The sequence below is a fragment of the Pelobates fuscus genome, chromosome 2 (genome assembly GCF_036172605.1).
Source record: "Pelobates fuscus isolate aPelFus1 chromosome 2, aPelFus1.pri, whole genome shotgun sequence".
NCBI lineage: Eukaryota > Metazoa > Chordata > Amphibia > Anura > Pelobatidae > Pelobates > Pelobates fuscus.
The window spans coordinates 438862570-438874893 of NC_086318.1; the positions used below are offsets into that span (position 1 = coordinate 438862570).

A 12324-nucleotide genomic window follows, 5' to 3' on the forward strand; every position below is an offset into this window, starting at 1 on the left:
AATTCAGAAGGCAAAGAAATCAAGTACGCAGCCGAAATCCTACAACTATTGGAAGCAGTGTGGGAGCCGAAAGAAGTCGGTATCATACATTGTCGAGCGCATCTGAGAGGAGATGGTGATGTAACCAAGGGAAATCGGATGGCAGATAGTGCAGCTAAGCGTGCTGCTGAATCAGGAAGACAGGAGTATGTGGGGCATATAGCTGCTCTTATACCAACTCCACTGTCCCAATGGACTCCAGTTTATACAGCTCAAGAAGAGGAGTGGTTAAAGACTGAACCGGGAAAGTATTTGGAGAACAAGTGGTATCAGCTAGAAGATGGAAGAATAGTCATACCAGCATCACTAGCGGTAGAAATTGTCCAAAATTATCACAACGGGACACATTCTGGGAGAGACAGTACTGAAGAATCTCTCAGGAAACATTTCTACATACCAAGATTGTCCAACTTGACTCAGGCCATTGTACGCAGATGTGTAACGTGTGCTAAGAATAATGCAAGACAAGGACCAGTAAAGCCACCAGGAGTCCAGTTTATGGGGGGACTCCCCATGTCCGATCTACAAATAGACTTTACAGTAATGCCTAAATCGGGTGGACATCGTTACCTGTTGGTAATTGTGTGCACCTATTCAGGCTGGGTAGAAGCATGTCCTACTCGTACAGAGAAAGCAGGAGAAGTTGTAAGATTCCTGCTACGAGAAATAATACCCCGATATGGACTACCCTGTTCTATAGGATCGGACAATGGTCCAGCTTTTGTTCACCAGTGCCTACAACAACTGACTCATATGCTTGGTATAAAGTGGAGGCTTCATACTGCATATAGACCCCAGAGTTCTGGTAAGGTAGAGAGAATGAATAGAACTATAAAGAACCAGTTGGCTAAAATGTGTCAGGAAACCCAACTTAAGTGGAACGTTCTCTTACCCATAGCTTTATTGCGAATCCGCAGTACCCCTACCAGAAGGATGGGCCTCTCTCCTTTTGAAATCATGTATGGGCGACCACCTCCCGTACTTGGTAACTTAAGGGGGGACTTGAGTCAGTTGGGAGAAGGAATTACCCGGCAGCAGGTTGTAGAGTTGGGTAAGACTATGGAGGAGGTACAGAAATGGGTACAAGATAGATTACCTGTGAATATTTATCCCCCTGTTCATAGTTATCATCCAGGAGACCAAGTGTGGATTAAAGAGTGGAATAATGTACCGTTAGGGCCCAAGTGGAGAGGTCCTTATGTTGTTCTTTTGTCTACCCCTACAGCGATAAAAGTAGCAGAAGTGACTCCGTGGATACATCACTCCAGGGTTAAACCAGCAGCAGTCGATTCTTGGCAAATTACAGCAGATCCAGAGAATCCCTGCAAGATCCGGTTGAAACGCACTACTCAGTCGGAGTAACGAGGAATTATTGTGGATTACAAATTTTATTGTTACAGGTGTGAGTGAGAAGGCCATAATAAAGCCTGTCCGCTTACCAACACATAGTGTATAAGCCAGGAAAGTCTCGAAGGGACACCTGTGAAGATGAGCAGAACTCCATTCCCTGCAGCCCTCACATCCTGGAAGCTGAGGTTCCATCGCACGGACGAAGACTGAGGATGACGGCGAAAGATGTGCTTTTGATTGTGTTTATTTATATGTGTTTTTATATTCAGGAAGGTAGAGGTACCGACACTCCTAGCTGTGAGGTATGCATTAAGACTACGAGAACAGGTAACCATATTTCCCAAACCCTAATTTGGCATTCACAATACGAATGTAAAGGAGATGTATCGAGATGTAGATACTTAAATATAGATTATAGTGTGTGCCATTTAGGAGTAGGAGAACCTAAGTGCTTCAGTCCAGAGTATCAACCTCGTACAATCTGGTTGACTCTCAGGAATGGAGATCCTCAGGGGACCCTAATTAATAAAACGGTGTTAGAATCCGTACATTCTTCGGGTGTTCTGCTATTTGATGCGTGTAAAGCGATATCGAGTGGTAGAAAACCGTGGAATGTATGTGGGGATCTTAGATGGGAGAGGACGTATGGGTCTAATGATAAATATATTTGTCCCAGTAGTAAAAATAAATATGTGAGTCCTAGATGCCCAAATAAAGACTATAACTTTTGTCCATATTGGTCTTGTGTGGGGTGGGCGACTTGGGGACAGACAGTAGATAAAGACATGATAGTGACTAAGTTGCCGACTAGCCCTTATTGTAAGTCTATGGAATGCAACCCAGTCCATATACTTATTAATAACCCCGACAAGTTCCTAGATAAGTATGGAAATTTATTTGGGTTTCAGATATACGGGACGGGTTTAGATCCTGGGACATTATTGTTTATAGGAATAGAGACTGATACGGTATCCTCCCAGACTCATCAAGTATACCATTCCTTTTATGAAGAGATGAGTATAGATAATAAGATCCCCCATAACGCTAAAAACCTGTTCATTGACCTAGCTGAAAGTATTGCCGGTAGTCTTAATGTTACCAACTGCTATGTGTGTGGAGGTACTAACATGGGAGACCAATGGCCTTGGGAAGCAAAGGAGGTAATGTCCGGTTCTGAGGCAGTTGACCAATTAATATCTACACAAGCCGATTATCATTTGAGTGTTAGAGGTAAATCTGAGTGGAGATTAAAGACCTCCATCATAGGTTATGTTTGCATAGCAAGGAAAGGAATAATGTATAATACTTCTGTAGGAGAATTAACTTGTCTAGGGCAAAAAGCTTATGATGATGATACTAAAAATACAACTTGGTGGTCGGCTTCAAATGTCTCAGAACCATCTAACCCGTTTGCTAGATATGCCAATTTAAAGGATGTGTGGTTTGATCTATCCATCACATCTACCTGGAGAGCCCCAGCAAATTTGTACTGGATCTGTGGTAAGAAAGCCTATTCGGAGTTGCCACAGGACTGGGAAGGGGCATGTGTGTTGGGTATGCTCAAACCATCCTTCTTCTTGTTACCGATTGAAACAGGTGAGACTTTAGGTGTTAAAGTGTATGATGTGAATCATAGGAAGAAAAGGGGACCCATAGAGATAGGCGCCTGGGAAGATGATGAATGGCCTCCCCAGCGTATTATAGATTACTATGGGCCAGCCACGTGGGCTGAGGATGGTACCTTTGGTTATAGAACCCCTATTTATATGCTCAACCGTATTATAAGATTACAGGCGGTGGTTGAGATTATCACAAATGAGACATCACAAGCGCTCAATCTTCTAGCGAAGCATAACACCAGGATGAGGACAGCAGTCTACCAAAATAGATTAGCCTTGGATTACCTTTTGGCAGTAGAGGGAGGTGTATGTGGGAAGTTTAACCTAAGTAATTGCTGTCTTCAAATAGATGACGAAGGGCAAGCAATAGCTGAGCTTACTAGCCATATGGTTAAACTAGCGCATGTGCCTACTCAGGTATGGAAAGGGTACAATCCAAGTAGTTGGTTTGGTAGCTGGTATGAGTGGTTTGGAGGGCTTAAGGCAGTGGTAGGTGGAGTCCTACTGATTTTACTGTTGTGTCTACTCCTACCGTGTCTTATACCCTTAGTAGTTAGGTCTGTGCAAAGCCTGATAGGAAGTATAGCAGAGAGGAAGGCTGCTGCACAGATAATGGCGATATATAAGTATAAGGCTCTAGATCAGGGAGAACCAATGCAAGAAGATGAATGTTGAAGATTCACATCATAAGATAAGTCTGGTCTGGTTCATGGTAACCTGAGGTATATGCAAACCAAGGTTAAGTGATGCCTCAAGTAATTGTGAAATATCAGAGGCATCAAAGGGGGGAATGTGATGTAATTCCAGTAAAATACAAGTTTAGCAGGCTAAGATTGCCACAAGGCATATGTATGTATATGTGTTTGTAGTATCAGTTAGTTAATTACACGTAGCTAAGATACTGTTATCACTGTACTGACCAGGTGCAGGAATGTAAGAACTGGAATTACGCGTCCCTCTCCTTTGTATCAGATGAGCCACGTGGTTAGACCGGATGGATGAGTTTAGACTCTATTCATTAAATAGGTTAAGGGTATGTGTGGGTGTAGTTAATTGTGGGAGGAGCTACAGTGCTATATAAGGAATGTACTCTATGTATTCAGTACTCAGACTTTGCTGTATTTTGGTGACGCTAGTCCCTCTGAGTCCCGATCGGTGATCCAATAAAGAATCTCTTCCTTCCTGAAGAAACCTGTGTCCATCTCTCTGTGCTTGGCTTCCGTCAGTTTCTCCGGTATCAAATGTAAATGGCATTTAATAAGTGACATCTTTGTTTGGTCTATTGGTCGCTGTGTTTTGGGCAGACATCCACTTGTGCTGTTTATTTTTCCAGATATATTCCATTAATGATGAAGACAGCAGTGCTTCCTGTTTGGAAATCGTCGTACCACATGACCTGGCCGATGGATTTGTAAACAACAAGAGAGAAAGTTATAGGTTTAGGTATGTGAGTGTGTGCTTGTTTAATTATTGTTTGTCGTGTATATCAATATATATTTATGTATCATTAGTTGGACCGTATGGCTCCATTTCGTTGTGTTTAGGTCTACATGTTCTCTGAAAAGGCACAAATATGGCATTTCATGCAAATTAAAGGGAAACTCAAGTTTCCTGCAATGCTGAATGCACGGTACACTTTGGAGAGATAAATGCAACTCTACATGATACACAAACCTCTGTTAAAACGTTAAGAAGTGCTCCATAGTAGTAGTTCGTGTTTGTTTTTTTACTGATTGTGCTTGTATGATTTCAGGTTTTTTTCGCATATGTGTAAGGAACGTTTCTGTTAATTCTTTTATTGAGCCACAGCAAGTATTCCCCATAGCACTGGGTACATTATACTAGCAACTTTCCATTCAATGTGGGTAAAATGGCAGCCGCTCTCAGAATGTGTTTAATTTCCTCAGTTTGTTATCTCAGACTCTGAGCAAAGCCTGCTTCTGACCTGGACAAGTCTGTGCTCTGTTTCATAGAAGATTGTATGGGCATGAAGTATAAATAGCGTTTGAGACATTTCCTTAAAGTGAAACCGATTTGAGTGCCCAGACCTAATCTTCCATCAATGTGGGTCTGCTGTGTAAGCACAGGGCACACATTGTTTGATATTGTATGAAGTAAGAGATGACCAATTATGTCTTAGAAAAATAAGACTGTCTGCATGAATCGAGCTCTCTGTTACACAGCCAGGCGATAATGGCTCCTAATTGTTGGACATTTTGCAGATTTCAAGAAACATTCAGCCAAGAAGCCAAACAAGAGGCGATATTCGAGCGCATTGCAAAACCAGTAGCAGAAAGGTACGTTTTAATGGCAAGTGTCTATAGGTTATTTCATAAATAATTCCTGCTTTCCATCTGGAACCCAGCAGAACAGGGTTTTTTGACCCCATGTGCTGTGCTTAATAGCAGAATGTTCCTGGATTGGTTTCTGAGCAGCGTTTGATATTTTTTATTTCTTTCTATAAAAGATTGTACAGATAGACCAGCCTGCTTGAAATACAGCACACGTTTTGTACATTTATGACAAGTGAGCTAGCACTTTACAGATCATTTTGGTTTCAACAGTCTGTTTTTCCAGTAGAAAAAAAAAAACACAAGATATGGCAATATTTCATTGTTAATTGATTGTGTAATACAGGGTTTGAGGGTACCTTGCTGTATGAGGACCCCCTAATCTCAGTTTTCTGTAATACAGGGTTTGAGGGTACCTTGCTGTATGAGGGACCCCTAATTTCAGCATTCTATAATACAGGGTTTGATGGTACCTTGCTGTACAAGGACCCCCTAATCTCAGCATTCTGTAATACAGGGTTTGAGGGTACCTTGCTGTATGAGGACCCCCTAATCTCAGCATTCTGTAATACAGGGTTTGATGGTACCTTGCTGTATGAGGACCCCCTAATCTCAGCATTCTGTAATACAGGGTTTGAAGGTACCTTGCTGTATGAGGACCCCTAATCTCAGCATTCTGTAATACAGGGTTTGAGGGTACCTTGCTGTATGAGGACCCCTCTAATCTCAGCGTTCTGTAATACAGGGTTTGATGGTACCTTGCTGTATGAGGACCCCCCTAATCTCAGCGTTCTGTAATACAGGATTTGAGGGTACCTTGCTGTATGATGACCCCCTAATCTCAGCATTCTGTAATACAGGGTTTGAGGGTACCTTGCTGTATGAGGACCCCCTAATCTCAGCATTCTGTAATACAGGGTTTGAGGGTACCTTGCTGTATGAGGACCCCCTAATCTCAGCTCTCTGTAATACAGGCTTTGAGGGTACCTTGCTGTATGAGGACCCCCTAATCTCAGTTTTCTGTAATACAGGGTTTGATGGTACCTTGCTGTATGAGGACCCCCTAATCTCAGCATTCTGTAATACAGGGTTTGAGGGTACCTTGCTGTATGAGGACCCCCTAATCTCAGCGTTCTGTAATACAGGGTTTGAGGGTACCTTGCTGTACAAGGACCCCCTAATCTCAGCATTCTGTAATACAGGGTTTGAGGGTACCTTGCTGTATGAGGACCCCCTAATCTCAGCATTCTGTAATACAGGGTTTGATGGTACCTTGCTGTATGAGGACCCCTAATCTCAGCGTTCTGTAATACAGGATTTGAGGGTACCTTGCTGTATGATGACCCCCTAATCTCAGCATTCTGTAATACAGGGTTTGAGGGTACCTTGCTGTATGAGGACCCCCTAATCTCAGCATTCTGTAATACAGGGTTTGAGGGTACCTTGCTGTATGAGGACCCCTCATCTCAGCTTTCTGTAATACAGGGTTTGAGGGTACCTTGCTGTATGAGGACCCCCTAATCTCAGCTTTCTGTAATACACAGTTTGATGGTACCTTGCTGTATGAGGACCCCCTAATCTCAGCATTCTGTAATACAGGGTTTGAGGGTACCTTGCTGTATGAGGACCCCCTAATCTCAGCATTCTGTAATACAGGGTTTGAGGGTACCTTGCTGTATGAGGACCCCCTAATATCAGCGTTCTGTAATACAGGGTTTGAGGGTACCTTGCTGTACAAGGACCCCCTAATCTCAGCATTCTGTAATACAGGGTTTGAGGGTACCTTGCTGTATGAGGACCCCCTAATCTCAGCATTCTGTAATACAGGGTTTGATGGTACCTTGCTGTATGAGGACCCCTAATCTCAGCGTTCTGTAATACAGGATTTGAGGGTACCTTGCTGTATGATGACCCCCTAATCTCAGCATTCTGTAATACAGGGTTTGAGGGTACCTTGCTGTATGAGGACCCCCTAATCTCAGCATTCTGTAATACAGGGTTTGAGGGTACCTTGCTGTATGAGGACCCCTCATCTCAGCTTTCTGTAATACAGGGTTTGAGGGTACCTTGCTGTATGAGGACCCCCTAATCTCAGCTTTCTGTAATACACAGTTTGATGGTACCTTGCTGTATGAGGACCCCCTAATCTCAGCATTCTGTAATACAGGGTTTGAGGGTACCTTGCTGTATGAGGACCCCCTAATCTCAGCATTCTGTAATACGGGGTTTGAGGGTACCTTGCTGTATGAGGACCCCCTAATCTCAGCATTCTGTAATACAGGGTTTGAGGGTACCTTGCTGTATGAGGACCCCCTAATCTCAGCATTCTGTAATACAGGGTTTGAGGGTACCTTGCTGTATGAGGACCCCCTAATCTCAGCATTCTGTAATACAGGGTTTTAGGGTACCTTGCTGTATGAGGACCCCCTAATCTCAGCATTCTGTAATACAGGATTTGAGGGTACCTTGCTGTATGAGGACCCCCTAATCTCAGCTTTCTGTAATACACAGTTTGATGGTACCTTGCTGTATGAGGACCCCCTAATCTCAGCATTCTGTAATACAGGGTTTGAGGGTACCTTGCTGTGTGAGGACCCCCTAATCTCAGCTTTCTGTAATACACAGTTTGATGGTACCTTGCTGTATGAGGACCCCCTAATCTCAGCATTCTGTAATACAGGGTTTGAGGGTACCTTGCTGTATGAGGACCCCCTAATCTCAGCGTTCTGTAATACAGGGTTTGAGGGTACCTTGCTGTATGAGGACCCCCTAATCTCAGCTTTCTGTAATACACAGTTTGGTGGTACCTTGCTGTATGAGGACCCCCTAATCTCAGCATTCTGTAATACAGGGTTTGAAGGTACCTTGCTGTATGAGGACCCCCTAATCTCAGCATTCTGTAATACAGGGTTTGAGGGTACCTTGCTGTATGAGGACCCCCTAATCTCAGCATTCTGTAATACAGGGTTTGAGGGTACCTTGCTGTATGAGGACCCCCTAATCTCAGCATTCTGTAATACAGGGTTTGAGGGTACCTTGCTGTATGAGGACCCCCCAATCTCAGCATTCTGTAATACAGGGTTTGAGGGTACCTTGCTGTATGAGGACCCCCTAATCTCAGCATTCTGTAATACAGGGTTTGAGGGTACCTTGCTGTATGAAGACCCCCTAATCTCAGCATTCTGTAATACAGGATTTGAGGGTACCTTGCTGTATGAGGACCCCCTAATCTCAGAATTCTGTAATACAGGGTTTGAGGGTACCTTGCTGTATGAGGGAGCTTACGTCGGCGGGGGAGGAGAGGTCACCAGCGCCGAGGGAGCCCGGCTCTGGAGAAAGGTAAGCTGCTGAAGGGGTTTTAACCCCTTCAGCCCAGCGGAATGGGGGACCATGAGGGTGGGGGCACCCTCAGGGCACTATAGTGTCAGGAAAATCACTTAGTTTTCCTGACACTAGATGATCCTTTAATTTCTTTGCATAGCAGGTGCAGTACAGGAAGCAGGGTTAGTTACTACGGTGTGGGGAGGGAGAGCTATTCACAGTTCAATTAATATGGTTTCTCCTAAAGAAGTGCATTTTGAATGACCCTTTAAAGCAGGGGTTCTCAACCTTGTCCTCAAGGACCCCCTACCAGTCCAGGGTTTAGGGATTACCTGGGTGTCTAAGGTGTTTATTTTCCCTTTTTCCAAACACCTTAGACACACCCAGGTAATCCCTAAACCCTGGACTGGTAGGGGGTCCTTGAGGACAAGGTTGAGAACCCCTGCTTTCAAGGATCATTAAAAACAGTATTATAGTTGTAAGCGTATTATTGGAGATGTAATTTAAGACAATGTTGCTTACCTCTGGGGTAGGGTGTACCTAATGGCTTTTATATATAATGAGATTTGGGATATAAACAATATTAATTGATCTGCTATGTCCCCCAGGGTGGAAACAACAGAATAAGGCAGAGGGGTGTATGTGACACCTCCAATGCTAATAGAAATGTATAAAAGAGCCATTATTTAGTAACATAAATACGCTCTATTTCTTAATACACCTGCCAGAGATCCTTGGTAATACTAAGATAACAGGGTTTTTTCAGAAATGGTTGTCTTTACAGAAAATACAGTTTGGTTTGATATTGTTTTGGTGTCTTAGTTTCCATTCCTTTTCGTAGCTGATTAACGGCATGGTTAATCTAACATGTGGAATTGCTGTCGTTTTGTTTTTTCGTGCCTGCATATTATATGCTTTGATGTGTCATCTCTTTACATTGTTAGATGTATTTTTCGCTCTGGGAGTTCATTTGGCTCAACCGTTGTGTTAGTTAAGAAACGGGCTTTAGGAACCCAAGTTTCTTTTTTGATTACTGTATATTCTCACGTTTATCCATAGTATACATTCTATTTCTATAATACCGAGATCCTTACCACAATGTCCAGAAAGAATCCAGAACATAAAGCATAAAATATCATAGAAGCAAGGATAATTGCAGTGTTTACCCAAACTTCGAGCAAACTTGGGAGAATGTAGTACTACCATCAGGAAATGTAAATATGTTTGGAGAAAGCAGCTGTGGGATATAGTAGATAGGAGAACAGATTTATAGAACATGACAAGTGGCTTATTCAATGTAAACAATATTTGGAAGCTGGCTACACACTGCGCAATATTTATCTCAGAAAAACACAGACAATTCCAGGTAAAGCATACTGCAAACGAGGAGCTTAACCTGCAAAAATACAGATTTGGTAAATTTCAGTTAAATATGCTTTAAATATATAAGAAAAAACAGTGAGCTGAAATAATAAAAACATAAAAACGTTATCCACATTTGATTTGCTGTAAATCTTCAGGCTTTGCAGTATGTGCATTGAGCTCTGCAGAGACAAGGAAGTGACTTAACCAATCATGATGCTCTCTTAGCTGTCTGTGTCATTGGAAAGGTTATCACATCAATTCCTGCACTGCAACTGGGGTTTTTAAGAGTTGTTGTTCAATAGTCAGCATTCTGCTGGTTGTACCTCTTCACTTAATCGTTGAACTAAAAAGCCCACCCCCTCTAAATATAATTAATGCAATTAATAACGTGTGTGGAGTGTCCCTTTAATAATATAAACCCACCCAGTATAACTAACTGTAACCTAACCTACACAGTGCACCTAACGTGTGTGGGAGCCTGGAGTGTCCCTTTAATAATATAAACCCACCCAGTATAACTAACTGTAACCTAACCTACACAGTGCATCTAACGTGTGTGGGAGCCTGGAGTGTCCCTTTAATAATATAAACCCGCCCAGTATAACTAACTGTAACCTAACCTACACAGTGCACCTAACGTGTGTGGGAGCCTGGAGTGTCCCTTTAATAATATAAACCCACCCAGTATAACTAACTGTAACCTAACCTACACAGTGCATCTAACGTGTGTGGGAGCCTGGAGTGTCCCTTTAATAATATAAACCCACCCAGTATAACTAACTGTAACCTAACCTACACAGTGCATCTAACGTGTGTGAGAGCCTGGAGTGTCCCTGTAATAATATAAACCCACCTAGTATAACTAACTGTAACCTAACCTACACAGTGCATCTAACGAGTGTGGGAGCCTGGCGTGTCCCTTTAATAATATAAACCCACCCAGTATAACTAACTGTAACCTAACCTACACAGTGCATCTAACATGTGTGGGAGCCTGGAGTGTCCCTTTAATAATATAAACCCACCCAGTATAACTAACTGTAACCTAACCTACACAGTGCATCTAACATGTGTGGGAGCCTGGAGTGTCCCTTTAATAATATAAACCCACCCAGTATAACTAACTGTAACCTAACCTACACAGTGCACCTAACGTGTGTGGGAGCCTGGAGTGTCCCTTTAATAATATAAACCCACCCAGTATAACTAACTGTAACCTAACCTACACAGTGCATCTAACGTGTGTGGGAGCCTGGAGTGTCCCTTTAATAATATAAACCCGCCCAGTATAACTAACTGTAACCTAACCTACACAGTGCACCTAACGTGTGTGGGAGCCTGGAGTGTCCCTTTAATAATATAAACCCACCCAGTATAACTAACTGTAACCTAACCTACACAGTGCATCTAACGAGTGTGGGAGCCTGGCGTGTCCCTTTAATAATATAAACCCACCCAGTATAACTAACTGTAACCTAACCTACACAGTGCATCTAACATGTGTGGGAGCCTGGAGTGTCCCTTTAATAATATAAACCCACCCAGTATAACTAACTGTAACCTAACCTACACAGTGCATCTAACATGTGTGGGAGCCTGGAGTGTCCCTTTAATAATATAAACCCACCCAATATAACTAACTGTATCCTAACCTACACAGTGCATCTAACGTGTGTGGGAGCCTGGAGTGTCCCTTTAATAATATAAACCCACCCGGTATAACTAACTGTCACCTAACCCACACAGTGCACCTAACGTGTGTGGGAGCCTGGAGTGTCCCTTTAATAATATAAACCCACCCAGTATAACTGTAACCTAACCTACACAGTGCACCTAACGTGTGTGGGAGCCTGGAGTGTCCCTCTAATAATATAAACCCACCCAGTATAACTAACTGTAACCTAACCTACACAGTGCATCTAACGTGTGTGGGAGCCTGGAGTGTCCCTTTAATAATATAAACCCACCCAGTATAACTAACTGTAACCTAACCTACACAGGGCACCTAACGTGTGTGTGAGCCTGGAGTGTCCCTTTAATAATATAAACCCACCCGGTATAACTAACTGTAACCTAACCTACACAGTGCATCTAACGTGTGTGGGAGCCTGGAGTGTCCCTTTAATAATATAAACCCACCCAGTATAACTGTAACCTAACCTACACAGTGCATCTAACGTGTGTGGGAGCCTGGAGTGTCCCTTTAATAATATAAACCCACCCGGTATAACTAACTGTAACCTAACCTACACAGTGCATCTAACGTGTGTGGGAGCCTGGAGTGTCCCTTTAATAATATAAACCCACCCAGTATAACTGTAACCTAACCTACACAGTGC

General features: G+C 42.9%; 1 protein-coding gene across 1 annotated transcript in view; it reads left to right on the top strand.

Annotated features, from left to right (window-relative positions):
* The window catches only part of KIF6 (kinesin family member 6), a 274702-nt gene that overhangs the window by 10054 nt on the left and 252324 nt on the right, over positions 1-12324 (top strand). The window contains exons 2-3 of the mRNA XM_063441552.1: positions 4342-4451; positions 5231-5305. Of these exons, the coding sequence (XP_063297622.1) occupies positions 4342-4451; positions 5231-5305 (185 nt within the window). The remainder of the gene's footprint in view (positions 1-4341; positions 4452-5230; positions 5306-12324) is intronic.